We start from the raw sequence: 27,030 nt of genomic DNA, 5'->3' as shown, positions 1-27,030 counted from the left end.
TTGTTAGATCATTAAACATAGAAACGGATCCATTCCGTCCATGTGAAGATGATGAAGATATTCTTGGTCCAGAAGTACCATATCTAAGTGCTATCGGTGCCCTTATGTATCTGACAAATTGTACAAGGCCTGATATATCTTTTGCCGTAAATTTATTGGCAAGATTTAGCACATATCCAACAAAGAGACATTGGAACGGAATTAAACATATATTCCGTTATCTACGAGGAACGACAGACTTGGGACTTTTGTATTCAAAAGATGCTAATCCAAGTATAATTGGTTATGCCGATGCTGGATACTTATCTGATCCACACAAAGCACGTTCTCAAACTGGATATGTATTTACTCGTGGAGGCACTGCAATTTCTTGGCGTTCACAGAAACAAACACTTGTAACAACTTCATCAAATCATGCCGAGATTATTGCACTACATGAAGCAAGCCGTGAATGTGTGTGGTTAAAATCAATGACTCAACATATCCAAATCTCATGCGGATTATCATTCGACGAGAAGCCTGTGATACTATATGAAGATAATGCTGCATGTGTTGCTCAAATGAAAGAAGGATACATAAAAAGCGACAGAACTAAACATATTCCTCCTAAGTTCTTCGCATTCACCAAGGAGCTTGAGAAGAATAAATGTATTGATGTTCGTCACATTCAATCAAGTGAAAACTCATCAGATCTCTTCACAAAGGCACTTCCTACGACAATATTCAGAAAGCACATATATAATATTGGGATGCGCAATCTACGAAATTTGTGAAGAATTGTTCGTGTCAACATGAGGGGGAGTTTACGTGACTGCACTCTTTTTCCCTTACTATGGTTTTTATCCCAATGGGTTTTTCCTAGTAAGGTTTTTAACGAGGCAGTATAAAAACACGTAATGTTTACAATCATTATGATCATCATCACAAGGGGGAGTGTTGAAAAATTATTTAAAAAATGTGAAAAATATTTGTGTTGAAAATGTGAATGTTGAATGTTGAAAATTAGGTAAAATTAGGTGTTGAATATTGAAAATTAGTGTGTGATGATGTAGGTAATGATGTATTTTATTTTTGAATTATTTGTAAAAATTTTCTATAAATAGATTTCTCATTTGTGAAGAAAAACACAATTGAGTTGAGAGAAAAATATTATAAAGTGTGTAGTGTGATAATTTTGAGAGTTTGAGATTTTTACTTTTTACCGTAAATTTTTACTTTTTCACAACAAATATGTATTTTTTTGGAATAAATTCTATTTTTGTGTGTGTGTGTGTGTGTATTCAGTGAAAAATGGTGTTGAAGCGAATGAAAAGCAACTGCGTGCTTCACTAAAATTAGGCAATAAGAAAGGCAGACAAAAATAAAGTGACCTTATTCCTCTTTGAACCTTATCCTCTATTTGATTTAAAACCCTTTTGCCTTTAATCATGCAAACTATTCATATGCAAGTGGAAGCACTCAAGAAGCAATTCAAAAAAGAGAGGTTCTTTTTAAGATGATATCAAGAATTTTTCATCGTCAGACGGATTAATCATGTTGATATTTACAATAAAAAAATATTTTCGACATAAAAATTAATATTTTTACATAGCTGATCTAAATAGAATATTTGTTTCATAAAATTGACTAATGAGACTGAATAAAAAAAATTGTGATTAAAAAATATTCTCTTCTTCAATTATTGACTAGTTATGAACAATTTATTTTGTCACTAAATCATCCTACAACATGACTTGAGTTTAAACTTATGGCATGTTTAGACAACACAAGTAAAACTATCATTTGGCCTAGAAAAATCCATGTTTGCTTGTCTTCAGGCAGAAATATAGCCTAATTCCTTATCCAATACTCAAATCTAAGATGACCCGGAATTTGGGAAGCAAATTCAGGTTGTATTCAACAAAATATGATTTGACATGTTGCGATTGAAAGAATGAAAGGACGAACATTACAAAACCCTGCCAATACACAAAAGTCTACGCTTGGAAGTAGTCAAACAAATGAGGAAGAAACCCAACCCCCAATTGGATGGCTTTAATTCAGCAGCTTTTTGTACAGAATTGTATCGTACTAATAATAATGGAGTTGGGAATAACATGTCACGGTTATCAAGATTTTACAGTCTACACTTCTAGAATTTACCGCATGGAGGGCATCATTGCATCCTGTAAGAAAATTTATTTCCATTTCAAACCCAGCATCCTCAAGTTGTTTATGCATTCGAGGGAACGTAGAACACAGCCAGTTAAGAACTCAGACAAGATTTTTAACGAGGCAACATTAGTGAAAAATATATGCACGCAGTCTTAAATGTTTAATTAATCAAAATATACTATAATTATTGAAACAAGAATAGAAATCAAGAAAATGGAAGGGGTTGTAAAAAATTTGAGGTAGATCCATCGATCACTATTGAGAATCTTTAGGATTTTCGTCGCCGCTATCGCTGTTTTGCGGCTGACTTTGGTGGTGGTGGTGGTGTTGTTCCAAATTCATTCCTAGATTGATTCTACTATCGGTGCTACTGTTATATGCATTCATTGAGGCCAACATTCCCATATTAGTTTCTGTAACACCTAAGCCCAGCTGCTGAACCTGGGGTTGTGCCTGCTGCAGCACCATTGAACCGATCTGGACTGGATTGAACCGACCCGCACCAGGAAACTCGAATCCACCTATTCTCTGCACGTGGGAAGCCTTGTACTGCCACTCTTGTTGGCCTACCGGTGTGGTGGAGGCCCCTCCAGTCACTGGAAGCATCCAGAAAGTGTTCCCCATATTGGCAGCGGCAGGGGCCACAGCCCACATGGCGGGAGCCGAGATATAACTCGAGGAATGAGTCAAACCGGGTTTTGGGTCTGATCCCGGTTCTTGGTCTTGAACTCCGTTTCTCCCCGGTTTAGGTGATGCGGCGTCGCTGGTGTCTTCTCTGAATCGTTTTTTCAAGTAATTTTCAACAGGGTCTAGTCCAAAATTAGTGCTTGATGAGGTGAGCTGGGGGTGGAAACCCAGCATGCCAGTTGTTCCGCCGAGGAATAGTGGCGCAGATTTCGATGGTGGGGCTGAAATGGTTGTGCCGCTACTTCGCAACGACACGTTGAGGGTTGAAAAATTGGCCGGAATTGTGCCTGTGCCGGTGGCGGCTATGATTGCTGGTTCAGCTTGGTGTAACAGCCAATCTATTGTTTCACCATCAGACTTGTGACCTAATTCCCTCGTAAGTTGGAAAACGCGAGCTGCACATAAGGCCGGCATGCGTATGCGCCGCCCACGGCCGTCCACCTTTGTGTGGCGGTCTTTGGACGGTTTCTTGACAGCTTTAGCGGCCAAAGAATTATTGTTGTTGCTGTCTGTATTGGTGGTGGTGGTAGGAGGGTTGTTTGTAGTGACGGTGGGGGTGGAAGACGAGGGGACTAAGTTTCTTGATTGTTGCATGGAGATGGAGCCCATATTGAAGGGGCCAAGGGATGGGGCTGGACCTGACCCAGAACCGGGTTCGGGTTGACTTTGGCGGTGACGATGAGGAGAGACGAGTTGTAGGGAGGAAGCTGATTCACGGTGGTCCGAGTTACTACTACTGCCTTTGTTTTTGGTATGTGGCTCCATGAATTCCATATATCTATCCTTTTGGGAATTAAGAGGGGTTCTTTACTGGATTGTTCAATAAACTTTTCTGGGCACTCTAAACTTGCTCCAAATCCAATAACCAAGATTCAGAGGTAGAAAGAAACAGAGAGAATGGAAGATTAGGCCCCCTCATGGATCAACTTGTTTTTGTTGAACCAACTGAACAAGTGAATTGTATTGGTGTGGTTGACTGAAGAGAGAGAGTGTGTTTGTGAAGCTATGGAAGAATTGTGGGGGTCCATGTCCAAGTGGTGGTGGGTACTTTGTCAGAGAAAAGACGAGTAAATTGTTGCAGGTGCTGTAGCCCACCCGTGGGGTCTTCTTTATATATACATTAGTAAAAGGGAATTAGTACAGTACAGTACTGGGCCGTTCGGCAGCCTTCCTCCCTCAATTATGTTGCGCACACACAGCTCCTACAGTCCTACTCTTTGTTTTCTACAATGATGGGGATAATATTGGTATTGTACCACCCACTTTACCCATAAGGAATTTCAGGTTCATGGTTACTTCTTTTGAAACTATGTTATAAGTTACTAATTATATGGGTTTTCCCTAAACACTATGTTCAATAAATTCGAGGGAAAAAACAGAAGTTGTGATAAACGGAGCGTAGCAGGTAGGATAAGATATGTTTAAGTCATACAATAAAATGCAATGAGCAAATAATGAAATTTTTTCTTGTTTACTTGTTACATTTGCTTTATGTCTTTATTATTCATCCAATAAACATGTTGGATGATTTAATACCTTCATTTGGAAGAAGATATTTCAAGTGTGAAAGCTGGAAAACTTGATTGAGAAACAAGAAAATTTCTCAACCGATAGTGATGGTGGCTAAAGTATTTCGTAGTCCTTTTCACTCTTTTTTACTCAACGCCTCTTTTTCATGTGGGATAAGCAAATGATTAAATAATAACGCATAGTGCCTGAATGCTGATGATGACCATTAATATGGGCCAATGGCAATCATCAAGTTCAATAAGCAGTCTTCTCTTGCATTTCGATACAATTTTTTATTCCCATCATTATCGTAAGATTGAAGTTTTGCCACAATTTCAATATTAAAATTTCATAAACATGTATTGAAAGCATTCAAAGTAGAGGCGGAGAGAGTAAATAGGCACACACCCCTTTAAGCAGGAAACAGAGTAGGTAGATGAAAGAGCAGGGACCATTTGGAGAAAGTGACATGAAGAAATTAGAGCCACAGAAAGAGATGGAGGATTTTTCAATAAATTAATGGCCGTGGACCTCTACTGTCTTTGGATTGGAGAGGACAAGCTAAGGTTGGACAGCTCAGGTGAGAGAGATGATAATATCACAGCATCTAAAAACAACAAAAAAATCCAGCTCATCTCCACACTTGACCCACTCTCCTCCCTACCTAATTACTTCATTTTTTGGTCCGCCGCGGTTCTGACTTACCCAGAGTCGGATCGAATCCATTACGGGGAAAACTTTAGCAGCATCTACCTCTATGTCGACAAACTTGAACTCGAAATCTTAATCCAAGAGGAATGAACTCCTCTAACACTTTATCTAAGATGTTGATCTTTTTAAATGTACGTCGTAAACTCGACCAGTGATTTGTTGTAATCGGGATCACAGATGAAAACGAGTTAACTCAAGTTGTTGCTCAACTTAAGACGGAATATGTACACTCTACGTCATATTTATATCTTATAAAGTTTTTTTAAAAAAACACTGCAGGGGAGAGTTCCAACTATCAAATAACCACGACATCTGATGTTCTCTAATATTATCGCGTTTGGACTAATATGAGCCCAGTGATAGCCATGAAAGGGGTCAATTTGGAGAATTTTATCAAGATCTTCGGTGATAAGTAAAAAATCTCCATAAACATGGGATTTGGTCAAATCTACGAAGATAAGATAAGAGTAATAGTCATGATTATCAAGTCCTGTTAGTTGAAGTATCATACCTCAAGCAAAATTCTACATACTTAAAGAATCATATTTCAACAACGTAATTAGTGTTGGTCCCACGTGCGGTAATTTGAGATAATAAAACCCGAAAATAAAGAATAAACTGGACACCGAGATTTACGTGGAAAACCCCTAAAAATTATTAGGGTAAAAACCACGGGCAAGATGAAAAGAATTTCCACTATAATATTTTGTGGTGTACAACTCACTCACTGTGTTTCCAAAGAGAACACACACTCTCTTAATACAGGAGAACAAACACCTCACAAATATTATAGAATATTATAAGATGAGAGAAAACTCGAAGAAGGGATACTTTCAAAATGAAAGGGGGAGGTCTATTTATAGAGCCACTTGACCGTGTGAAGACGCGTATAAAACGCGTCTTCCATCTTTCCACGAATTTTCCTCCGAAATAGCCAACCCACGTTTTTTATTTTTCTCTTCAACAAAAGGCAGCAAAGCATGTGGTCCTTCCTCATTAATTGCTCCACTCCATTATTGCCGACAATTAGTCCTTCCGGTTCTTATAAATACCAGATATTTGCTATGATTTCGAGACATTCACACCCTCCTGCTCACTTTGCACTATAATATCAAACTATTTGCTCTTTCCGCTCATAATTAGAACACTGACTTAAGTATTGAAGGGATCCCGTCGGAAAAATAACTGGCGACTCCTAACTCTAGTCAAATCAGCACCGACCTGACCTCAAAATTTTGAGAGATTTGAAAATCCCCTCACCAGATCGAACCCAAAATAAAATTTTGGTGTATCAACATTTTTTCCTTTCTGTTTTAAATTTGTAATACAAGAATGGGCCTACGTAGAAGAGTTCAAAGTGGAAAAATTAAATACTCTGGTATTTGTATTCAACTACCATCTGACAGCACAATTCAGTGAAAGTTAGCTTGGAGATGCTTATCATTAGCTGATGGTATTTTTCTAAGAGCAACTTGTCATCATGTATTGAAGAAGATTTCCAAATGTCTTAATCCAAAATTTGGACTTTTGCACAGACAGCCATTGGTTAAACACATGTATTCCAAATCTCAAATTCATATTTCAAAATGCATTTGGAAAATGAAGCACAAATGATTAAAAAATGTCTATATTATTAAGAAGAGACCTCAAAATATGCTTGTCTTGGAGGGCATTATAGTACACACAACAAGCTTTTCATCGAACCCACAATAAGGTTTTGTTCTTCTCTGATATTACTCTATGCAGTAGAATGATTCTTCAGCAAGTCCATGAGGAGGATCTCTTAATAACAGGCTTCATTTGCTTATCTTCTTCAAGGGAGATCATTCCCAAGTGTGAAGGATCCTCCAACATCATTTTTGCCACAAGATATCCAGCAATAGACCATGTTTGGTACTTTCTTGCCTGTTTGCCTACGTATCTTCCTAACTTACCATCATAATATTCAGGCCAGCTATCCTTGAGCAGACGGCTCTCAGCAAGATCTATCGCTCGTCTTGCGATTTGTGGGCGTCCAGTTTTGATGCAGGCCGCAGTTAGCAGCCATAGAAGTACTGCATTCCAGATGCATAAAATGTCATTAGAAAAGATGCACGAGTTGATATGAGCAGATGAAATACACTGTGAATATGATATATTAGAGGAAACGAAGAGAGATTGGAAAAACCTGGCCAAGATCCTCCATTATGATAGCTCCATCTTGTATTCTTTGGATCACATCCGGTAACAATTCGCCATTCATGACTTTCAATTGCTGGATAACAAATTTTTAGAGGCATTTCTCCAACCAGCTCCTCCCACCTTGATTCTATAAGGTCCATTATAGCAGAAGCTTGCTCGGGGGTGGCAAGAGAAGATAAGATTGCAACACAATTTCCTAACGCAAACCATCTAAAATCCATTCTTGCAGGACTGACATTGCCTATAAAGTAGCCTCCGCGAGTTGGCATAAAATCAAATACCCACTCAGGGATCGAATCCGGAATCACATTAAACTTATTCACAGCCGTATGTGAGTATTCTTCGGTCTTATACCGATATATGTCATTTAATTGTTGAAAGTCAAGCCAAAAGTAACTTCTCATGTGATAACTCAAGGCATGCAAGCGCTTCACTATTCTTTCGATGAACTCTTTGCCTTCGGCATCAGGCTTCAGCATTGCCAGAGCACATCTCAGCGCCATAAAAAAGAGTGCTTGAATCTCAATGGGGTAACCATATATTCCCTGTTTGAATGATATGTTGTTGTAAGAATATAAAAACGTAAATCCAAGCTGCTATAAAAACATTAGACAGTGTTATGAAAGAGAGATTTGTGTGTTAACTCACCATTCTACGATCAATCATGGAACATCCATCTGCGCATAGCAAGGTAGGAAATGTGTCAAATCCTTCGGACAGACACAGAGTCATAATAAGTCTCATGCCCTTTTGACACTCTGGCGTCTCAGACAGAGATAGGTCTCCCGTAGATTTAGTATATGCACGAAGAAGAATTATCCACCAGAAACCAGAATCAACTGGAGCCACTCTTCCAATTGCACTCTCACCAAAATCCGCAACTATAGTATCTGTCTTGCGAACTGGATCGTGAAGAACTTTGAAACTAGCTGGCATAACACCCTCACCAAGTTTGAATCGATCTACTTTTTTCTCCCACCCTTGAAGTTGAAGTGTCTTCATTAGGAAATTCTTTACTATATCAGGCTCACCATTAATTAAAAAGGCCAGCGCACTTGGTACAAAATCTCGAACAAAAACCTAAATTTAATAGACAAAAGTAAATTTTCACTTCGTTGCACACTTTTTCTCCTTACAGCATCAAATTACCGGGAAAATGGGCAGAATAACAGTTTCTTACTTTCTCTAACATATTATTACCTGGTCATAATTCAAGACCTCCTCTGAAGCGTGATCATAAGCAGCAATTGTGCCAACTGGTTGGCCCCTAAAGGAAACCAGCGAGCGTCTGAGCGCTTCCCAAGCATCAGCAACCATTGGGTGCAGCTCGAAAGAATTCCGAGCAGATGAAATTGGGGTGTCCAATGCGGATCGTCCGGGAGAATATGCACTCTCATAATTCTCTATACCTCTGGACAAGCCTATGGATAACTCACTTAGAGACCTCTCATCAAAAGATCTCTGTCTCTCAATGTTCAATCTGGGCTTATCGAGCAGCTTTGACAGATCATAGTCGGTCAAATCAGGGATCGAGCAATAAGAACTCACATTCTTAAGGCCAGTAGTCTGTTTTGCACCATCCATACCACTTCTCATACCATCCACAATAACATTAAGACTATCCATCTTCCGTTAATCTTTCAGTCACAAAGGGGAATTTGCTATTAGATAAAGATGAAGAACACATACTTGCACGCACAATCTTAAAGGATGAGGAAAAACGTCCAACACCGCGTACAAAAAACCTTTCTTGATCAAGAATACCATGGAATATGGAATAACAAAGGAAAGTAAAAATGTACATACATAAAATATGATAGTCAGGAATTTGATTCATAATACCTAACCCGTATCACGTCAAAAATGGAATAAAAGTTATTTGGACCGACAGAAAGTAATCCAAGAGGTAACAAATTTACCACCACATTTAAACGATCTCGCACAAAATTGTAATTAAAAAAAAAACTAATACATGTGGCTCACCAAAGAAACATTACTGTTCCCAGTTATAATCTTGCTCCAAAGTTAACGGTTTTGACAAGATGCATACATAACATGCATGAGAGATAGTTCACATAAAACGGGGAAAGCTAAAATCCCACCAACCATCCAAACTTTTTTTAAAAAAAAAAAACTAGCACTGTACGAAAGATTGGAAGTTCAATCACCCTCTAATATTATAAGAGCAAATTATATTGCATAATCATAAAAGAGAGCAGGAATTCCTAATATAGCTACGGCAAAATACAAAAAAGGTATACAAAGATTGAATATTTACAAGTAGGTATAGTCGACATAATCATAGCCAACACCACATAAATCCAGAAAGCACAGAAGAGACATGTTAAACCTTAAAATATCCGCCAAAAAAACATCACGGAAAAGGTGGGGAAAAAAAAAAAGCATAACCCATATATCTCAAGCAATGGTAGAAGTAAATACTGCGTGTGGAAAGAGATTTAAGAATCTAAAGGGTGTCCTATAAAAACAGCCAAACTGACGGAGATACGTCAGATCTAAATCTGTAATTTTTCCCCTCCACAAATGAAGAAAACACACACACAAACACGGAGAGAGAAGCTTCAAGAAACAAGAATGTAAGAAGACAATGTTGAGGAGATATACCTGGGAGCCGGCGGCCGACGGGATTAGCGGAGGAGAAAACAAGAGAGAGATGGGAGTCAAAATGGAGAAGAGAGGAAAAAGGATCATGTTGGCGGAAGCTTGTATATATAGACCAGTCAACAAACCAACCAACCAACAAAGAAAATAGATTGTGTGAGAAAGAGAGAGAAATGGCGCATTATCAACGAGGCCTGAAGGTAAGTCATTATCCAATTAAAATATTTTTTTAAAAAAATATTAAATGCCTATTGTCCACTCATTTTTCATTATTACAATAGCCTTATGGGTATTAATAAATTTAAAAATAATATTAATTTAAAGACAACTTTTGTATTAACAGCTTATATTTCATTATTACAGTAGACTTACGGATATTAGCCAGTTCAAATAGGCCCTCACCTACGCATTCAAATCAAAAACAATTAACCAAATTTTTCAATGAGCGTCAGAGTTGGTAAAATTAAGGTGACAAAAAAAATTAAAATCGAGTTTTTTGGATTCGAGTAATTCGTTATTTTATCGAGTCGAGCTCGAACTTGAAAATTAATACTCACATATTAATCGAGCTCGACTCAACTCGATTGCATCGGAATTGTAAAATAAATTTATTTTGAAAAAATTATATGTTTTTTTAATAATATGTTTGATTTTTGGGTGGGATGTGTTAAAACGTGAAACTTATGTGGCCGGTGGTTGTTATATATTAATATTTATTAAATTAATTAATATTAAATAAGTAAAAGGAAAATTGAACTAGTTGAGGAGGAGTGGGTTGGTGAGGATAACAGGCACGAGGAAATTGCCGTGGACTAAACGACAACCGTGTGGGCCTGACGATGTTATTTCGCTAACCTTTTCTTTTTGGGAATTGAACAGTAGGATTTGGATCGGGGCGACAATAGGTTGAGTTTAAATCCGATTGCGTATTAAACTCATTTTGGTGGGTGGGTTTAGACTCAGTCTAATGGGTCTAAAAATTGGTTTGGGACGGGTCTCAAGTTTNTGATTTTATATATTATATAATATGATAATTGAGCACTTCATTTTGTGAGTCAAGTCAAATATCAATTTTTAAGGTTAATCGAGTGATACTAATAATTTTATTGAGATTCATAAAAGTCATTTATATAATTATCTCGAGTTCATTTATATAATTATCATATCATATAATATATATAAATAAATAAATAAAATGTATTTGATGGGGCGGTGAAATGAGAGAACGATAAGGTTTAAGATTTTTATATATTGATGGCAATTAAGTCATTTGTGGTGTTTTTATCATTAAATTAAAATTATTACATCTAATAAAAAGGATATTTTATCCTTATATAAATGTATTTATCACGGGCCCATGGTATTATCATGGGCTTTCTAAAAAGATACCAAACGTGGGATAAAGGAAAATTATTTATCAATCCATCTCTTATCCATTGTACCAAACTATACCTAGTTTATAAATTTTTAGATTGAAATAATTTTATTTTAATATTACATGTTTAATATAAAAATATATCATTATAATTTTTTTGTCATTAATTCGATATAAGTCGATATATTTTGACTTGTGATAATATTGTTTTTGTTTTTAATATTATTATATAAATTTAGACATATATATTTAATAATTCGTTAATTTTTAGTTTTTTTATTGAATAAAAATAAAATTATATATTTTTATGGGTCTAGATTGTGTCCGTTGGATTAGTAGGGTGGGTCACCCACCCCAACCCAGATCCGTTGTCATCCCTAGAGTTGGAAGTATTTGACTTTTTGATCTGCCAACTGGTCATTTAACCGAGGATAATAATATACATTGGTTGTCTGTATGGTCTGTTGGGCAGGAAATATAATAAAAAAAATTTCTTAGATCGTGTTGCAGATTAATTTATAAGATAAATTTTTATCTAATCTAGCTCATGAAATTTTTTATCGAAATATTACTTTTCATGATGATTATGGATCACGACGATCCGTCTCGCTAAGACAAATCCATGAGTTCGTCTTATAATATACCTACTCATGAAATATACAAGTGAATCTTTATGGGAGAATCAAATAAGAATATTTTTCTCACATAGTGCAACCAAATAATTATAGAGTATGTCTTATTTGAGACGGTCTTATAAATCTTCATCCGTAAGATGGATCAATCTGATACATACGTACGATGAAAAGTACATTTTTGACATAAAAATAATATTTTCTCATAAGCCGAATCGGATTGAAGATTTGTCTCATAAAATTGACTTGTGAAATGGTCTAATGATAATTTTTTTCATATTTCTATAGTTGTCACAATAAGTATATTTCATCACACATATGGTGAGAAATCCAAATTCCACCCCAGAAAGTTGTAGGATGATGGGATTATATCCTTACAAATTTGACAAGTTTAAACAACATATTTTTAGCCGACGTTTATTTTTTAACTTAAGCTCAATTGTCGAACATAAGTGTTAAATTCATTAAATACTGAAGAAAATAAGAAAACCATGTTTTATAAAAGGGTCGGTGAAAAGGGTGCCCTATTCCGTGACATCTATCGATGCAAACATTGTAATACACACTATATTCTTAATTTAGTTGTCTGGATTCAATGAACTTGACTCCTAGATTGCACACGTCTCCCAGGGGATTTGGGAAGTGTCCAGCCATTGCTCCGAATTCAAGAAATTTAATTCCCCATTGAAGTCGACTTATCACCCAACACAATTTCGTTGGGATGTTTGGTTTAAATTTAAGGTACTTGTTGATTTTTTTTCCCCCTAACTTATTGGCCGCCCCAACCATAATTACTACATCTGTTTAGACATATTCATATCATGTTAATGTCATATTTATAATTTGAAAATTTTCAATTTTGTTTTGAATGTTTGTTTTTTCGATTTTGATCATCTATAATATCATATTTCAGTTTTATTTATGTAATTTTCGATTATTGACTATTCTAACTCTTTTAATTGAGAGTGATGATATGATACTAGACACATCAATTCCACATCAGGTCACGTCGGATAAATGATTATAATTGTCAAATAAATAAATATGCGTCATATATTTATTAAAAGTTGAATATATGGACCAATTGAGCTATTTTTTTATGTGGAGTTATACATAAGTCTATAATCTTAACATGATATCAAATATCAAACATCGTTATATGTTAGATTGTCCTTAACGTTTTGTAAAATTCTTGCTCTAGATGTTTATTTTCTAGACGTGGGAAGAGTCTTTTAGATGTATCATATCAGTTGTATTGATTTATTGAGAGTTATATATATGAACTTGGACAATTGAATTAGTATCAAGTCCATGATTTTAACATGGTGTGAAAGCTTATGCTCATCTTTATCTATGAATGGCATGTACGGGTCATTCACTAATAACTTATAAACTTTACACTATGTATGTTTATTATTGGACGTGAGAGAGTGGTGTTAGATATCACACATCAAATTAATTGAGTTCTTGAAAATTGTATATATGAATTTAGACAAAATATGCAAAGTTCGTGTCGTTTTCAACCTTTCCTTTTGATTTTAACAATATATTTTATTTTTTGGTGACTCTATATTTTCCATTTCAAATCTATCAAATCAAATTATGAAACGATGGCCGATGGCCGTTACACTTGTGGTGCAGTAGCATAAAATTTTCGAAATATCTGAAATTCGAACCAATATGACGATGAAAAAAAAAAACTCAACCGCATGTAACGAAGAAAACAAGTTGCGAAACAAGTCTTGTATTGTCGGAGTTTATTTTGGGGTCTCCTCTACAATTATTCCACGACGAAAACACGATGTGGAGATCTTATCCATATTAAAGGAAGACCATGGAAAAGAGGAATAGACGTTTGACTTCGAGGAAGACTATAAAACGGGGGAAAAAATGGAAAATTGACCCACGACTTTTCATTTAATCGTAGGAGTCACGATTTGTGGGCACCATTGCCAAATCAAATTTAATTTGGACCAAGACTTTTTGAAATCTCGTGTCGATTGTAGTGTCGTGAACTCGTCCCACTTGTGGGGTTTGCAAATCTATCTCAACACGAAAATTATTTTCAGATGTTATGAGATATATATTTTATTCGTGTCATCTATAAAAAAAAAATTAATTTTTTTATGTAAAAAAAATTAATTTTTATTGTAAATATAAGTCAAGATGACCTGTCTCAAGAAAAAAAATCCGTAAGACCGTCTCATAAAAGACATACTCTTATAATTTTGGGTGATTTGTCTTCTTCATGGTTCTTCATCATAGTCAAAACTGTAACTTACCATCACCTATAAATTGGATTTTCCTAGCTTGTTAGGGTGTATTTAGAGAGAATTTCATAAATTTCGATTATAATTTTTTTGTTTACTATGAAATAGTAGATCAAATCATAAATTCGTATCTTATTTATTTACACATTAATAATACAAAGTAGAATAAATTTAAAATAACACAATTATTGAGTGAATTTAAAATCCATATTAATTAATATGAAATATTATATAACATGTAAAGAGTGAATTAGAAGTTTATACTCTTACTTATCTGTATCCAAACACAACAAGTGTGTGAATTTAATATTTCAATGTAATGGGCTGTAAAAATCTTGGGCCGAATTTTTAATACTGATCCAAACAAAGTGTTAATATGGTACAATACATTTCGAAATATAGTTTTCGTCTTGCGTAATGATTGAAGGAGTGTCGGCCCATATACAGTTATTTGGACAAAAAACAAAGCCCAAAAGGTTAGAGGGACAACAATTAACAAGCCCAGGTCCATTTCATTCAAGATATCCGACCTTTTGAGTTCCACGGTGGTCAACCGGCAGCTCTCACTAGCATCAAAAGCAATTTTCAGGTATTATTTCATTTCACTAAAATTATTTCATGTCAAATCTAATTGAAATCTGGTGTTTCTCGCATTCATCTAGGGAATTGAAACGTGGATTATATTTTAGTGGTAAGGGAATTTGAAGGAGGAGAGCTGCGACCAATCTGTGTTGAATCCATTCGAAGTAAGTTTCTCATCTCTTGGATTAGATTATCAGTTCAAAGACTAAGCCTTTAATGTGTTACTGTGTAAAATTATGGGTTTTGTGATAAGTATGGTTGCAAATTTGCACTGCAGGTGTTTGTCTTATGTTCTCAAGGCAATTTAGTTGAGAGGAATTTCCCGCTCTATCGATTGAATGGACGAACAATCTCTGCCCGAATAATTGAATATAGATAAATAAGGGATTTAGTCGTGATTATCTGAATTTCAGTTAAATATTTATTCCCCCTTCCCTTTAGTAAGCTAAAAGATCGGTACTTGCATGATTCTTACTTTCGAATCGTGACATTCTTGCTAAATTCGTGGTTGTTTCTCCCCATCTTTCTCTCATCATGACTTAAGGTTTCAACGTCTTTGTCACTGGATGTTTGTTTACTCTATATTAATATGTTCACTTTTGATTCTTCATAGATCGGAGAAGCAATGATTGGGGTTGTAAACAAGTTTTTTATTACATCCATATTTATGTGGGCAGCTCCTGTTGCAATTCTGTATGGATTCAATCACAAGTTATTGCCGGGTAAGCATTCATTTTATCTTCAATCAAATCATAAAATGGTGGCTTTTGGTTAATGATTCATATTGACTCCGTATTGACTCCTGCTCCTCCAACTTAACTTGGATGCGTTGATATCTGGAAGATATTGGCTGATAAGAAAAAATAAGAAACGCTGTAAAATGGACCTCTTTCAAAGGTTCTTGCTAAAAAGTGAATTAGTGCGGGTTTATGCATTTGTTACATAATCATCACTAGTTACATAGCAGGAATGCCCGTGTTTTATGAAATATTTACGGTGTAATTGCCTACAATGCTGTTAATTCAATCAAATAATTATCGTTTTTGCACTATAAAGGCTGAATAAAGCATCACATAAGTAGGTAGAGCAAGTGCCATGACTTTGATAAAAAATATCCAACCAGCCAAAGCTTCTAATCTTCCTGTGGAAATAGGACCTCTAAGGTTCTAATTGATTGAACATTGTGCTGCTGTCCATATTTCCTGTTTCAAAATTTATTCCTTCTGTTGTCTAAAGATGTGTCTAGTATCCTATGAATCAACTCCACATCCTCTCCTTACCTGGCTACACATACTAAGTAGCACTGATGTACAACTGAATTTCGAGTTGAGAAACTAAAAAGGTCATATTCTAAGGCTGTATGTAATTTTCTAATACTTGCTATCATGCTTTTAGAACAGGTAGTACTCAGTTGTCACCCGAGTCCATGACATTGTGGAGTGGAATACTTGCAGTTATCTCTGTGAATGTGGTTATCGGATTATACATTTACTTGGCCATGAAAGAACCTTCAGACAAACACGAACCAGATCCTAAGTTCCTTGCCGATGCCAAGGCTAGCATGATTCAGTCCAGTCCAAGCGTTGCGGACCGTACGAAACAGGAATAGTCGATTCTGATTTAGGACCACTTTCTGCTGAATTATTGTGCCTGTTTTTGCATTTTCATTTCCACATATTTGGTTATTGTTTCTGAAATTTGGATGCTCGGCCACTCAAACTTATCAGTAGTCGACAAACTTCGGCGTTTCTATGATATCTCTTTCTATTGTTTTGTATTCATCTTCTAATACTCTTTTCGTTATTTGCAACATCCTGTCAAAAACAGTAATCCACTACTTGCCACATTAATATTTAAAATGGGAGTATTATTTTCTACTAAAATCGAAACTATTTTTAATTGTCTATATATATGTCGTGGATGTGTTTTACAAATGCACCTAAATTATTAACTCGAATAGACTTATCATTGCCTATTATATATACAAATTTCAACTTTGTGACGAGTTTTTAGATTCGTGGTGCTCCCTCAACTAACAAAAACAGACTCATTATACTGTAAAAAGTAAACCACCACAGGTAAAAAATATCAACTTCACAAAAAAAATGAATGTTAAATCAAGAGCAAAGTTATTAAATTCAAGGACCCAGACAAACTCGAGTACTTCAATTTTCGAACTTACCAAATTTGGGTAGTCTGTAATCGATGATCCCTTCCGGCTTCCACATCAGTCCTCTATTTCACACTTTTTTTCACTCCACGTACTATTGCTTCATTCATCCATCTGGGTATCGGAAAATGAGTTCAAATTGGATGGTAAAGTCTTGAAGCTCCACGATTCCAACTTCGACGCCACCATTTCAACGTTCGATCACGTTTTCGTTGACTCCCTGGTGCGGCCGGTGCAAGCGCCTAGCTCCAGAGATTTGTTTCTTTTTTTATTTTGTATTATTTTTTACTACTTCGTTTCATCTTTTTATACTCAAAGTCGGATCTTGATGTGTGAAATAGTCATGGCGGTGTTACTCTGTCGCTGCTATGCTGTTTATGCTACGGATTGGCGAGGTTCCAGCAAAATTTTGAATGGGAGAATTTGAAAAACATCATTAATGATTTATGGTTTTTGAGGAACTCTATACATGGCCTCTGCATTATGTCACCATTGATTTTGACTTGCTCTAACGTGCAAAGATGAAACTCAAACTACATACACAGTTGAAGTGAATTTAATCAAATGTGCCGCAATTTTCTTCTTACACAGACTAGGTAAACGACTTGAGAAGAGTTGGGAGAACGAAGCAGTGCACATGAAATGACTTTTTCATATTTTTTTGCTATCAAGGGATAAGTTCTTGTTTTTACTTTTTGATCGTTAGGCATGTGCTAGAAGATTAACAGATATGAATGTTGGATTGGAGCTGGACAAAGCAGCCCCTCTTTTATCTGGACTGAAGAAGCCTATGGTTGTTGCAAAAGTAGATGCTGACAAGTACACAAGTCTTGCTTCTAAGCATGACATTGAGTATGTTTCATAGCCTTGTGTCATAATATTATTTTGACAACCTGGATTTTTGGCTGTGTGTTTGTTTCTTTTTATTTGGATGAATGGTTTAATTGTTAGTTAACATTCTGATATAAATCACTAAGATATGGAAAAAGTACTCATAACTATATATTTTGTTCATGCAGTGGATATCCAACTCTAAAGATATTTGTGCATGGAGTTTCTACTGAATATTATGGACCAAGGAAAGCTGATTTATTTGTTCGATATTTGACAAAATTTGTTGCTCCTGATGTCGCTATTCTCAGTTCTGATTTTGCTTTTAGAGAATTTATTGAAGCAGCTGGTATTTATTTTCCTATATTCATAGGCTTTGGCTTAAATGAATCGAAAATATCAAATTTGGCTATCAAGTATAAGAAGAGAGCATGGTTTTCTGTTGCCAAGGATTTCTCTGATAATATAACGACTCAAAATCAAGGCACCTGCTTTGGCTGCAATTCGTTTAGCCTCCAAAGAACATAGCATTTTCTACGGCCTCTTGAAGGGCAGAATACCTCTAATCATCAATTTTAGTCTTTAGTGGTTATTATGTATTTCAATTATATGTATAGATGTATGTGTGCACACACACACAGTTGCGGTCACCTGTGACTCTAATAATGGACTCAAACTTGATGGTGATACTAGTCTTTATTGCTCCCGCTACAAATGGCAGATAAATTTCTCGAGAATTACATAAAACAGAATTTTTTCCCTCTGGTTCTTCCTTTAAATCAAGACATGTTGAAATCGCTAGAGGATGATCTAAGAAAATTTGTCGTAACGATATTGAATGATGAAGGAGATGATAAATCAAAAGGATTGTTAAAAGTTCTAAAGGCGCTGCCTCTGAAAATTGTGACCTAATATTTGGTTATGTGGGGTTCAAGCAGGGGGAAGATTTTGCTGAATCATTTGATGTCTCCAAGAAAACAAAGTTACCGATGGTGTTATGGGATGGCAATGAGGAATATTATTTGGTAGGTGACAGTATCTTACTCTTAAAGCTACTACCTTCACTAATTTTTGTGGTATTACAAAAATCCTATATGGGAGGGCAATGAAGAATATTATTTGGTAGGTGAGTATCTTACTCTATAAAGCTACTACCTTCACTAATTTTTGTGGTATTACGAAAATCCTATACTGATTGAGATATTGCAAACGTGCATATCGATGTCTCATTCTTGTTTGAACTAAGGTCATCGGTTCAGAAAGCATCGATGAAACAGATGTGGGGATCCAAGCATGAAGATTCCTGGAAGGTTATAGAGAAGGAAGATTTATAGAAAAACGATACGCTGGTTCTGTCTTGATGGATTTCATGAACTTTCAACTTGGAGGGAGGTATGTTCTGATTCTTATATTTGTGGTACTGGTTATGGTGCTGATCCAGTCGATATATACAGAGCAACTGTGGTATCCGAGACCAAGATGATGCAAGGAGCTCCACCGTGCACCCAGAAACAAACGACTTGCATCCAAATGAGAAGAAGGAAGACTGAATTTATGATTGCTGAAACACAGACAATTGTAATGACCATCGATTACTAAGGAACCATGTCCAACCGATTAGTTCAAAGGAAGCGAGTGCGTTTTAGCTTCATACGTCTTAGTCTGTATCATGTATGAAAAATAGATTAACCTACAGTGGAATGTATTCCAAGATTATACCGGTGGGAGTGAAGTTGATGCAAAGCTGGACAAATTTCATTTCTTGGTTTGTGCATAGCATCAATATGGTATATATCTTCGTTGGTTTCTTACATGACTGGAGTGCACTTCGAAGTTACCATAATCGACAAAGGAAAACAAATCGGTGAATTTTTTTAATAGACGAGGAATTAAACTAACAAAACTTAACATCCGTACCAAAATAGACGGAAAAAATAACAAGAAACGAACCAAATTCAGGGAGTAAAAATGCATGAATAAACAATCTATATATCTTATACTACAATGTACAGATTTGTAGTCTGCGTTCACGGCAAAACCATCCGCAGTTGCTCGAAGCTTTGGCAAAATCACCAATCAGATGTACCTTCATTAGCATCCTGGAAGAGACTGGGCTGATGCAAAAGGTGAAAAGCTTGCAGCTGACTCGCTGTAATGCAGCGGATTAGGAGGCCGACTTGAAGACCCAATATAACTAGATGAAGCATTGCTTGGGCTAGGAATATATGGAGACATGTATCTGGAATTAAGAGGCGACAATGAAGGGTAACCCAGTGAGTGAGGTGAAATCAAGTAACTTCCAAGAGATCTTTGTGAAGACATATTTCTTAGATCGACTGAGCTTCGACTTGTACTTAGGTTAGGCGATTGATGGTAATATGGGTTGTAAGGAGTGGTAGAGATGGACTGGGGACGAGAAAATGAGGTTGATTGCAGAGATGATTGACCGATTTGCGTGGCTGATGATGATGCTAATGATGATCTAAAAGACGATAGCACTGATGGTGCTGGGCTGGATGACAGTAAAGGTGTAGATTCTGATGCTGGTGGTTCACCTGTGCTGGTTCTTGCATCACGCTTGCAGACTGGACAGAACGTTCTCCATGATGTTAGCCATGCATCCACACATATGGCGTGGAATTCTGTAAAACATGAAGTAACAGATGGATTACAATTCAAAAATTAGAGGAAACAAGTAAATGCTATAAAAATAAGAAAAGGCTTACTGTGGCAGCATGGGAGAATTCTAAGCTTCTCACCAATCGTATAGTCTTCAAGACATATGGCACATGTACTTGAGGTACAATAGTCCTCCGAAACTGCAGTAAAATTCAGGCTCGGCATAGCTTTTACCATGCGGCGGCTCATCCCATGAAATTCTCGTACATGAGGAGCTTGAGGAGCTTGAGGCCGTTCTCTTCTTATGCGATGCCTTCGAATGAAGAAACAAGTAGCTAACACAGCAGACATGGCAAGTAGCGATATGAAAGATATAGCCATGATAGACCATGCTGAATTTTCATAGACTGGGGATATCCATATCTCAGTATCAACAGAACCAGTATATTTTCCCAGTGTTTCACCTGAGGCTTTGGACACAAAAACTGCATTGATCTTTACACCGGCAGAATTTCCAGCCACTACATTTTAAAATACCAATAATTTCATAATTTATAGCGTAAATGAATTCTAAAGTTTAATCAGCAGCCTCAATTCTATATTAACACACAAATTAATCGACGAAATCACCGTAAAGATGAGAGCTGAAGATAGGACAATACTTGCAACTAGTTCGCCATCCTCATTATCGTAGATGATGGCTGCTTTGAACCCAGCAACTTGCGCTCTCCTGACTTTTTCATCAAAGCTACATACTCCTCTGATTATCAATGCAAATGGATACCTGGTGTCATTCATCTTTTTACCAATTTTATTAGTCAAAGGAGAGCATGCATCCAATGGTTCTGCCACGTATAATGTGCCATATATCCCCGACCCTTTCACTGATGGAGCTGAAATCACAACAGACTTGTATCAGCAAACACAAAACAAATCAGGATACTAACCTAACTCTTTCCTTGTTATTCGGGACACTGTCGCGATAGAAATACAGTCTTCCAAGTTCTCAAATATAACCGCACAAAAAAGAATATGTATCCAATCCGAACACTCCTATCTCAACACAGTTTCTTGCTATTTGTTATTGTCGGAATTCAGCCAAGAAAATAAGCTAATGCCTGACAGTTTCATTAATTTGCTGAAATACACATCCTCAATTTTACGCGAAATCGTTCGATAATAAGGAAGTACTTTGCACGTATGATCTCAAACATCATGTGGGAGAATTGGGAAGTCTTGATCATCCTTTTGCAAGAGAAGTGACCCATCACCCATCTGACTCAATAAACTTAATTAAAATAACTTAAAGTTGAACCAATATCAACAAAGAGAAAAATCTAACGGGATCCAAACAGATCAATGATGAAAAACAAGAAACAGTTTCGTGTCAGAAAGAAAAGACTCAAATCAAGCGCACATTGAATCACATGCTAAATCCCAAAACAACAAAATAGATTGGTTTTACCACCTGAAACAAAATTCAAATTATTCGCAAGAAAAATAATAATAATTAAACTAACCAAAATTAGCTTCAATGTCTTGAAAAGATGAAGTAACATCGTTGCCAATCAAAACCACCTTCCCAAAAGCCGTGAAAGCACACATTAAACAGAAAAGGCAGCAGAAAAATCCCCAGAAATTCAACATATTTTCTAACCGTAAAGATCTCAACTTTTTCCAACAAAAACCCGAAAACCCCCCGCTTTCACTCGGACAAAACAGAACCTTTTTCTTTAAAAATAACTGCCGAGGCTTCTCAGAATTGAAACATCAGCTTCCATACTGCAGTAAGATCATGCGAATCTTGAAGGGGTTTTGCAAATTGCAAAACGCTTCGGAATTGGGTCGGTTCGATTTGTAGCAGGAGTATTTTAATAATGGGAATTATATATATGCCACTTATATTGGTTTTGTCTTTATTTATGTGGATGTGCTGTAATAATGATAATCTTTGCACCGGATGCATGAATATCCGTCCAACTGTTCATAAATAAATATATACGATAATATTCAATCTTGACTTTAATTGACCAAGCAAAACTTAATTTTCTTTTAACACAAACTAACGTCCTTCAAAATTCCAATAATTTATTATTTCCAGTTTGATAAAAAAATAAATGATATATCATAAATTGCGAAACAAATATAAAATTTACATTTGCCACGACACAAAAACTCTACCGTCTAGCGGTCAATGTTGTTAGACAGATCTTCAATTCGACTTGATTTATGAAAAATATTATATTTTATGTTAAAAGTATTACTTTTCATTTTAAATAACTGTCTCATTAAAATAGATTCGTAAGACCATCCAACAAAAGAAACATTTTTGCCACAAATTTTTTTTAATCAACAACACATTATCAAAATTATCAATTTATTCTATTGATTTTTTATACGGTTATTATAAGGTTTCTTAAAGTGCCAAATGTTAGGGCAAGATAGGTAGATTACTCGTCGTTTTGATGGGTTTCTTTGTTTTTTTGTTTTTGTTTTTGGGAAACCTTTTATTGGGTTTCTTAAAATAAAAAAAATTGATTGACCCACATAATATAAAGATGCCGTTGATGTATGGTGATATTCCTAAAGTGTGAGAAAATTATCCAACCAGCACCTAGAAGATGCTGGATATATTCAATGCATTTTGAGAGGATAAGAATTCATATTTTTTAGAAGAATAAGAATTCTATTTTTGGTTCAATAATTACACGGGAATTGGAAACAACTCGATATATTTTATTAGGCAAATCAGAGCGACTTCAAACGAATCTTATTAATCATTGTTTGTCAAAGGGAGTAATCTCATTAGCTTTGACAGTATTTGGATAAAACCATCTATAAATGTTCATCGAATAGTGTGGAATATAAATTCCAATGAGCTCAAAAGTATCACAACTTAGAGTCACACGGGTTTCTTTCTATGGGTGTAATCCAACAATTGTGAATTTTTGAGAATCCGGATTCATATAATCGGGCTTCTGATAAATTCTTTTAACGTCATAGAATCACAAAGACGAGAACAAAATATGCAATGAAATCGTCTTAACAGAATAGATTCACTTCAAATGTTTTTTTTTGCAAACAAGAACCAGAAAAAGAACGGAGTAACACGCGTCAAAGTAATCTGAAAAAATGAAAGCACACAGCAAGTCTTGTTTTGAAATAACTCAGGTATTGAAATAACTCAGGTATCAGCAGCAGGTTGTGTCAACCCAGACTTTACCAACAGCTTGTTGAGTTTATCCGCTGACCACACCTGAAACTTCACTTTCCCAGAAGACAGAAAAATCTCCGACAATTCAAGCTTTTCTGAGTTGAGACTTGTGCTATCCATCGTCTTGCTGAGAACCTTTATTGCAAGCTGTGCTGCCTCTTCTCTAGTCATGTCGTCTTTGTAATCCTGCTTAAGGATAGATTGTGCAGCCTGGTTGTTAGCTCCAATTGCTGCAGCTTTCCAACCACTGAAATTCCCACTAGGGTCGCTCATGTAAAGCTGAAATCCGTAATTTTTGTCCCAGCCTGCAAACAGGAATGAAACACCAAAGGGGCGGAGGCCACCAAACTGCGTGTAGCCTTGCTTGGTGTCACATAGAGACTGAACCAGTTGTTCAACTGGCATCGGTTCTTGGTAAGCATATGCATAACGCTGGGCCTGGAGTCTGGCTGTGTTGATAAGTATGTTGGCATCAGACATGATCCCAGCAACAGCACATGCTACGTGGTCATCAATCTTGTACATCTTCTCAACTGATGTTGAGGTCTCGAGCAGTTTAGAAACAACTTTCTTTTCGCCAACTAGGACAACTCCATCTGTACTCAAAATCCCAATGGCGCTCCCTGCATTTCCAATTGCTTCCATTGCATACTCAACCTGGTAAAGCCGACCTTCCGGGGAAAAGATTGTTGTACGGCTATCATATCTTCGAGACATCTGTCGAGAAAGATACAGAAGGTTTATCATGTCAAGAAGAATGGAATCAATAACGTAAGGTGCAACGATATACTTAATAAAAGAAGATAATACACCACCTCGAAAAAACAGATACATGACTTACAGGCACACTCAGACAAAATTTTAGAAATTTGCCTGACACTTCCCTATATAATTAAAATGTTGAAATTCTAGGCGTAAGACAAAAATAAATAGAGACAACCCAACACAATTGGATAACCATCCCTTAACGAGCACCACATACAACAGTGATATTTTCTGGCTTAGAATTAAAAAAAAGGAAAACACGACAAGGTGCATTCACTAGCCCTGCAAGCTTTGAATAATCAGTGATACATATTAACACATTTGCCGGTGATGACATCAGCATTACAGGTAGTATACTAACGCTGTTGACCGAAAGTCGCCCTGGATGAATTTTCACCAACCTTATTCTTCTAAACCGTGAAACAATGGGAAATGAAACCTGATTAGTTTGAACAAGTTCTATTTTTAAAGTTATAAGAACTTCAAGCAGGTTCAGCTACAAAAATGAACTCTAACACGGAATATGGCATATCAAGCAATCTAAATAGGACATAACTAATTATCAACAGACTGCCTACGCTCTTTCCATCTGGCAATCAAGTCTGCTGTAACTTAGAGTCCACCTAAGGTGAATTATGGATTAAGAAACTTTCTATTATACATAAATCATTGACCACATGCTCACATACCAAATGAATTCTAAGAAGCTTAATTGCGGGTAACCCCACACGTGAAAATCACACGAGCTTAGTTATACTAACAAACGTAAGTTCTATACATAGGGATTCTTTGTGACCCAAGTATAGTGGCAAGACAAAGATGCACAAAATTAAGATTGTCGGAGCCAAATAGTAGCAACACACAAAAGGAAGAACAAGTAAAAGTAGAAATATGGATGGACAATTAAATGAAGTCGACGAACCTATTGTGATCCTATATCATCTCCACAAGCAATTACCAAGAGGCCAATAAGGTAGAGAGGTTCTCCCAATAAAAGATTAGTTGGGTTTGGGTTCTCTTCTTGGCATATGGCCTAACATTGGTGCTCTCTTTAAGAGCCCACACACGAAATGTTTATTTATGCAGGGAGGGACTATTATCGGACCAGTGTCCATAATGTGACTCAAGTTCATTTAACAATCTGGATTCTAGGGATTAGGGACCTCATGGAGTCTAAAGGAGCTGACAATGTTGTGATCCCATATTGGTTTCACATATGGTCATGGAATGACTAATAAATTCAAGGGATTCTTCAATCAAAAAGTTAATAATTTCTTTTAAGCTCTCCTTTTGGGTTACAACTATCCCAATGTTCCATTCAAATGGGATTGCTCGCTCATTGAAGTGTTTTAGGGGTGATACACTTTGTGCCACTCTAAGACAGTAAACTCCAACACCATCAATAAGCACACAGAAACAATGCAAAGTTATAACACATGCGATAAAAGCTACAAAACAGAAATCAATTTATGAAATAGATACAAAATATTCAACATTTTACGGCAGATCCACAAGAAATATAGGCGTTCGTCAGAAAATATGCATAGTCCCACCAATCACATGCACCAATAATTATATAAAATCATCAAACAAGAAGAAAATTCCCCCAACACCTGACACCAATTCCTTCTTCACTCACAAACAGGGAAATCAGCCGCGGAAAAAAACTACATTTATCTTCTAAGGACCAGATTCCGATTACATAACATCGATTAAAAACCTAACACCGCAAAAAAAAAACAACGGATTAATCAGAAGGTGGAAGAAATTGAACTAACTTTGCACCAGTCAATGCTAAGTTGAGAGGGAGCTAGAGAACTTGGGTTTCACGAAACGGGAGCGAGCTGCTTCACGATTTTGCAGCAAGAGGTACTATACGGAAAATGTTAAATCGCGTTTCAGTAAACTCTTTCATCGCGTTTTCTTTTAGTGATTTAAAAGCTAAGGGAAAGCAAGCCAACCTCCGCCAGGGATGCATTGGGCCGGAAGATGTGTATATTGGGCCTATCCAGTTCATGGACTGCTACGCTAAAGTTATTTGTGTCGGATCCTGATTAAGATCAAATATGTTCGGTGTTGAAATAATTATTAATTAATTTCTAATTTCCATTATAATTTAAGATTACAATGCCAAACATGAAAACACACACAAATGGTTGAACTGAAATAGAGTTTATTTTAGCAACGAATCCCTATGTTTATTGTATTTGACACTTACCTTTTTTATTTTATTTTATTTTTATATTTTACCATTTCGGATTTTTTTATATTATAACCGAAGTGTTTTTCTCTTATGATGTGGCGAATTTCAATATTTGATCATCGACAAACGATGTTAATTTTCATTGAAATACGTGTGATCAACAAGATCTAATAATATTGGTTATTCAGATGGGGCATAAACTACTATCATTTTTGCTTTTTTTAGGGATGCAAATGCCAAATTCAGGTGAACGCAAAAATCCCGTCTAAAATACCATTATCTATACTATATATTAAGTTTGAGTCTAATAAAAACAAAAATGAACACCGATTTTTTCTTCCAATTTTGTCTTTATGTGATATCAATATTACACTTTTGTTTTTATTTTTTGTTAATTTCAACAAACAATTTTTTTTTTTTTTTAAATTTCAACAATTCAAATATAACTTTAGTCCCTCGATAATTTGTCAAATTTTACTTTAATCTTTCAGTAATTATAAAAAAA

At 36.0% G+C, this 27,030-nt stretch overlaps 6 protein-coding genes across 10 annotated transcripts; 2 read left to right on the top strand and 4 right to left on the bottom strand.

Annotated features, from left to right (window-relative positions):
• Window positions 1–2,168: 2,168 nt before the first annotated feature.
• Window positions 2,169–4,019, bottom strand: LOC140960836 (transcription factor TCP23-like). The gene has a single exon (XM_073419135.1). The coding sequence runs from the start codon at window positions 3,613–3,615 to the stop codon at window positions 2,410–2,412; it is 1,206 nt and encodes a 401-aa protein (XP_073275236.1). The 5' UTR covers window positions 3,616–4,019; the 3' UTR covers window positions 2,169–2,409.
• Window positions 4,020–6,680: 2,661 nt separating this feature from the next.
• Window positions 6,681–10,026, bottom strand: LOC140960835 (probable alkaline/neutral invertase D). Its single transcript, XM_073419134.1, has 5 exons — window positions 9,868–10,026; window positions 8,443–8,879; window positions 7,891–8,322; window positions 7,229–7,787; window positions 6,681–7,115 (listed from the first exon to the last, which is right to left on the bottom strand). Exons 2-5 carry the CDS (start codon window positions 8,866–8,868, stop codon window positions 6,820–6,822), a joined length of 1,713 nt encoding a protein of 570 aa, XP_073275235.1. The 5' UTR covers window positions 8,869–8,879; window positions 9,868–10,026; the 3' UTR covers window positions 6,681–6,819.
• A 4,597-nt stretch (window positions 10,027–14,623) lies between these two features.
• Window positions 14,624–16,535, top strand: LOC140960943 (uncharacterized). Of its 2 annotated transcripts, XM_073419270.1 has the most exons (4): window positions 14,624–14,730; window positions 14,804–14,887; window positions 15,337–15,445; window positions 16,124–16,535. In XM_073419270.1, exons 3-4 carry the CDS (start codon window positions 15,349–15,351, stop codon window positions 16,330–16,332), a joined length of 306 nt encoding a protein of 101 aa, XP_073275371.1. In that variant the 5' UTR covers window positions 14,624–14,730; window positions 14,804–14,887; window positions 15,337–15,348; the 3' UTR covers window positions 16,333–16,535. The 2 variants fall into 2 exon arrangements, with proteins under 2 accessions (XP_073275371.1, XP_073275370.1); XM_073419269.1 differs by lacking the exon at window positions 14,624–14,730 and having other exon boundaries at window positions 14,761–14,887.
• Window positions 16,536–16,680: 145 nt separating this feature from the next.
• LOC140960941 (protein disulfide-isomerase 5-2-like) lies at window positions 16,681–19,428 on the top strand. Of its 4 annotated transcripts, XR_012172276.1 has the most exons (4): window positions 16,681–17,745; window positions 18,663–18,749; window positions 18,971–19,116; window positions 19,179–19,428. XR_012172276.1 is itself a non-coding variant. In XM_073419267.1 (3 exons), the coding sequence occupies exons 1-3, from the start codon at window positions 17,624–17,626 to the stop codon at window positions 19,056–19,058; spliced, it is 297 nt and encodes a 98-aa protein (XP_073275368.1). In that variant the 5' UTR covers window positions 16,681–17,623; the 3' UTR covers window positions 19,059–19,428. The 4 variants fall into 4 exon arrangements, 3 of the variants coding, with proteins under 3 accessions (XP_073275368.1, XP_073275367.1, XP_073275369.1); XM_073419267.1 differs by having other exon boundaries at window positions 18,971–19,428; XM_073419266.1 differs by lacking the exons at window positions 18,663–18,749; window positions 18,971–19,116; window positions 19,179–19,428 and adding exons at window positions 17,913–18,073; window positions 18,209–18,656.
• A 148-nt stretch (window positions 19,429–19,576) lies between these two features.
• LOC140960940 (receptor homology region, transmembrane domain- and RING domain-containing protein 2-like) lies at window positions 19,577–22,232 on the bottom strand. Its single transcript, XM_073419265.1, has 4 exons — window positions 21,864–22,232; window positions 21,006–21,236; window positions 20,451–20,864; window positions 19,577–20,366 (listed from the first exon to the last, which is right to left on the bottom strand). Exons 1-4 carry the CDS (start codon window positions 21,988–21,990, stop codon window positions 19,816–19,818), a joined length of 1,323 nt encoding a protein of 440 aa, XP_073275366.1. The 5' UTR covers window positions 21,991–22,232; the 3' UTR covers window positions 19,577–19,815.
• Window positions 22,233–23,359: 1,127 nt separating this feature from the next.
• Window positions 23,360–26,243, bottom strand: LOC140962004 (proteasome subunit alpha type-4-like). The gene is made up of 2 exons (XM_073420843.1): window positions 26,101–26,243; window positions 23,360–24,274 (listed from the first exon to the last, which is right to left on the bottom strand). Exon 2 carries the CDS (start codon window positions 24,272–24,274, stop codon window positions 23,528–23,530), a length of 747 nt encoding a protein of 248 aa, XP_073276944.1. The 5' UTR covers window positions 26,101–26,243; the 3' UTR covers window positions 23,360–23,527.
• Window positions 26,244–27,030: the final 787 nt, after the last annotated feature.

The sequence above is a fragment of the Primulina huaijiensis genome, chromosome 16, assembly GCF_012295235.1.
Source record: "Primulina huaijiensis isolate GDHJ02 chromosome 16, ASM1229523v2, whole genome shotgun sequence".
Lineage (NCBI taxonomy): Eukaryota > Viridiplantae > Streptophyta > Magnoliopsida > Lamiales > Gesneriaceae > Primulina > Primulina huaijiensis.
Note: the sequence above shows the minus strand (reverse complement) of the source record. Positions and strands in the feature narration are given on the sequence as shown.

Excerpts from the sequence above, each read along its gene's own strand:
- LOC140960940 (XM_073419265.1), bottom strand. The coding sequence starts at position 21,990 with ATGTTGAATTTCTGGGGATTTTTCTGCTGCCTTTTCTGTTTAATGTGT. Across the intron at positions 20,865-21,005 it reads GGATGGCGAACTAGTTGCAA|TGGCTGGAAATTCTGCCGGT; the intron begins GTATTGTCCTAT and ends TTTAAAATGTAG. Across the intron at positions 20,367-20,450 it reads AATTCTCCCATGCTGCCACA|AATTCCACGCCATATGTGTG; the intron begins GTAAGCCTTTTC and ends CATGTTTTACAG.
- LOC140960943 (XM_073419270.1), top strand. The coding sequence starts at position 15,349 with ATGATTGGGGTTGTAAACAAGTTTTTTATTACATCCATATTTATGTGG. Across the intron at positions 15,446-16,123 it reads CAATCACAAGTTATTGCCGG|GTAGTACTCAGTTGTCACCC; the intron begins GTAAGCATTCAT and ends CTTTTAGAACAG.
- LOC140960836 (XM_073419135.1), bottom strand. The coding sequence starts at position 3,615 with ATGGAATTCATGGAGCCACATACCAAAAACAAAGGCAGTAGTAGTAAC.
- LOC140960835 (XM_073419134.1), bottom strand. The coding sequence starts at position 8,868 with ATGGATAGTCTTAATGTTATTGTGGATGGTATGAGAAGTGGTATGGAT. Across the intron at positions 7,788-7,890 it reads CCATGATTGATCGTAGAATG|GGAATATATGGTTACCCCAT; the intron begins GTGAGTTAACAC and ends TCATTCAAACAG. Across the intron at positions 7,116-7,228 it reads TAATGGAGGATCTTGGCCAG|TACTTCTATGGCTGCTAACT; the intron begins GTTTTTCCAATC and ends TCTGGAATGCAG.
- LOC140962004 (XM_073420843.1), bottom strand. The coding sequence starts at position 24,274 with ATGTCTCGAAGATATGATAGCCGTACAACAATCTTTTCCCCGGAAGGT.
- LOC140960941 (XM_073419266.1), top strand. The coding sequence starts at position 17,624 with ATGAATGTTGGATTGGAGCTGGACAAAGCAGCCCCTCTTTTATCTGGA. Across the intron at positions 17,746-17,912 it reads GCTTCTAAGCATGACATTGA|TGGATATCCAACTCTAAAGA; the intron begins GTATGTTTCATA and ends TTGTTCATGCAG. Across the intron at positions 18,074-18,208 it reads AGAATTTATTGAAGCAGCTG|GCACCTGCTTTGGCTGCAAT; the intron begins GTATTTATTTTC and ends CTCAAAATCAAG.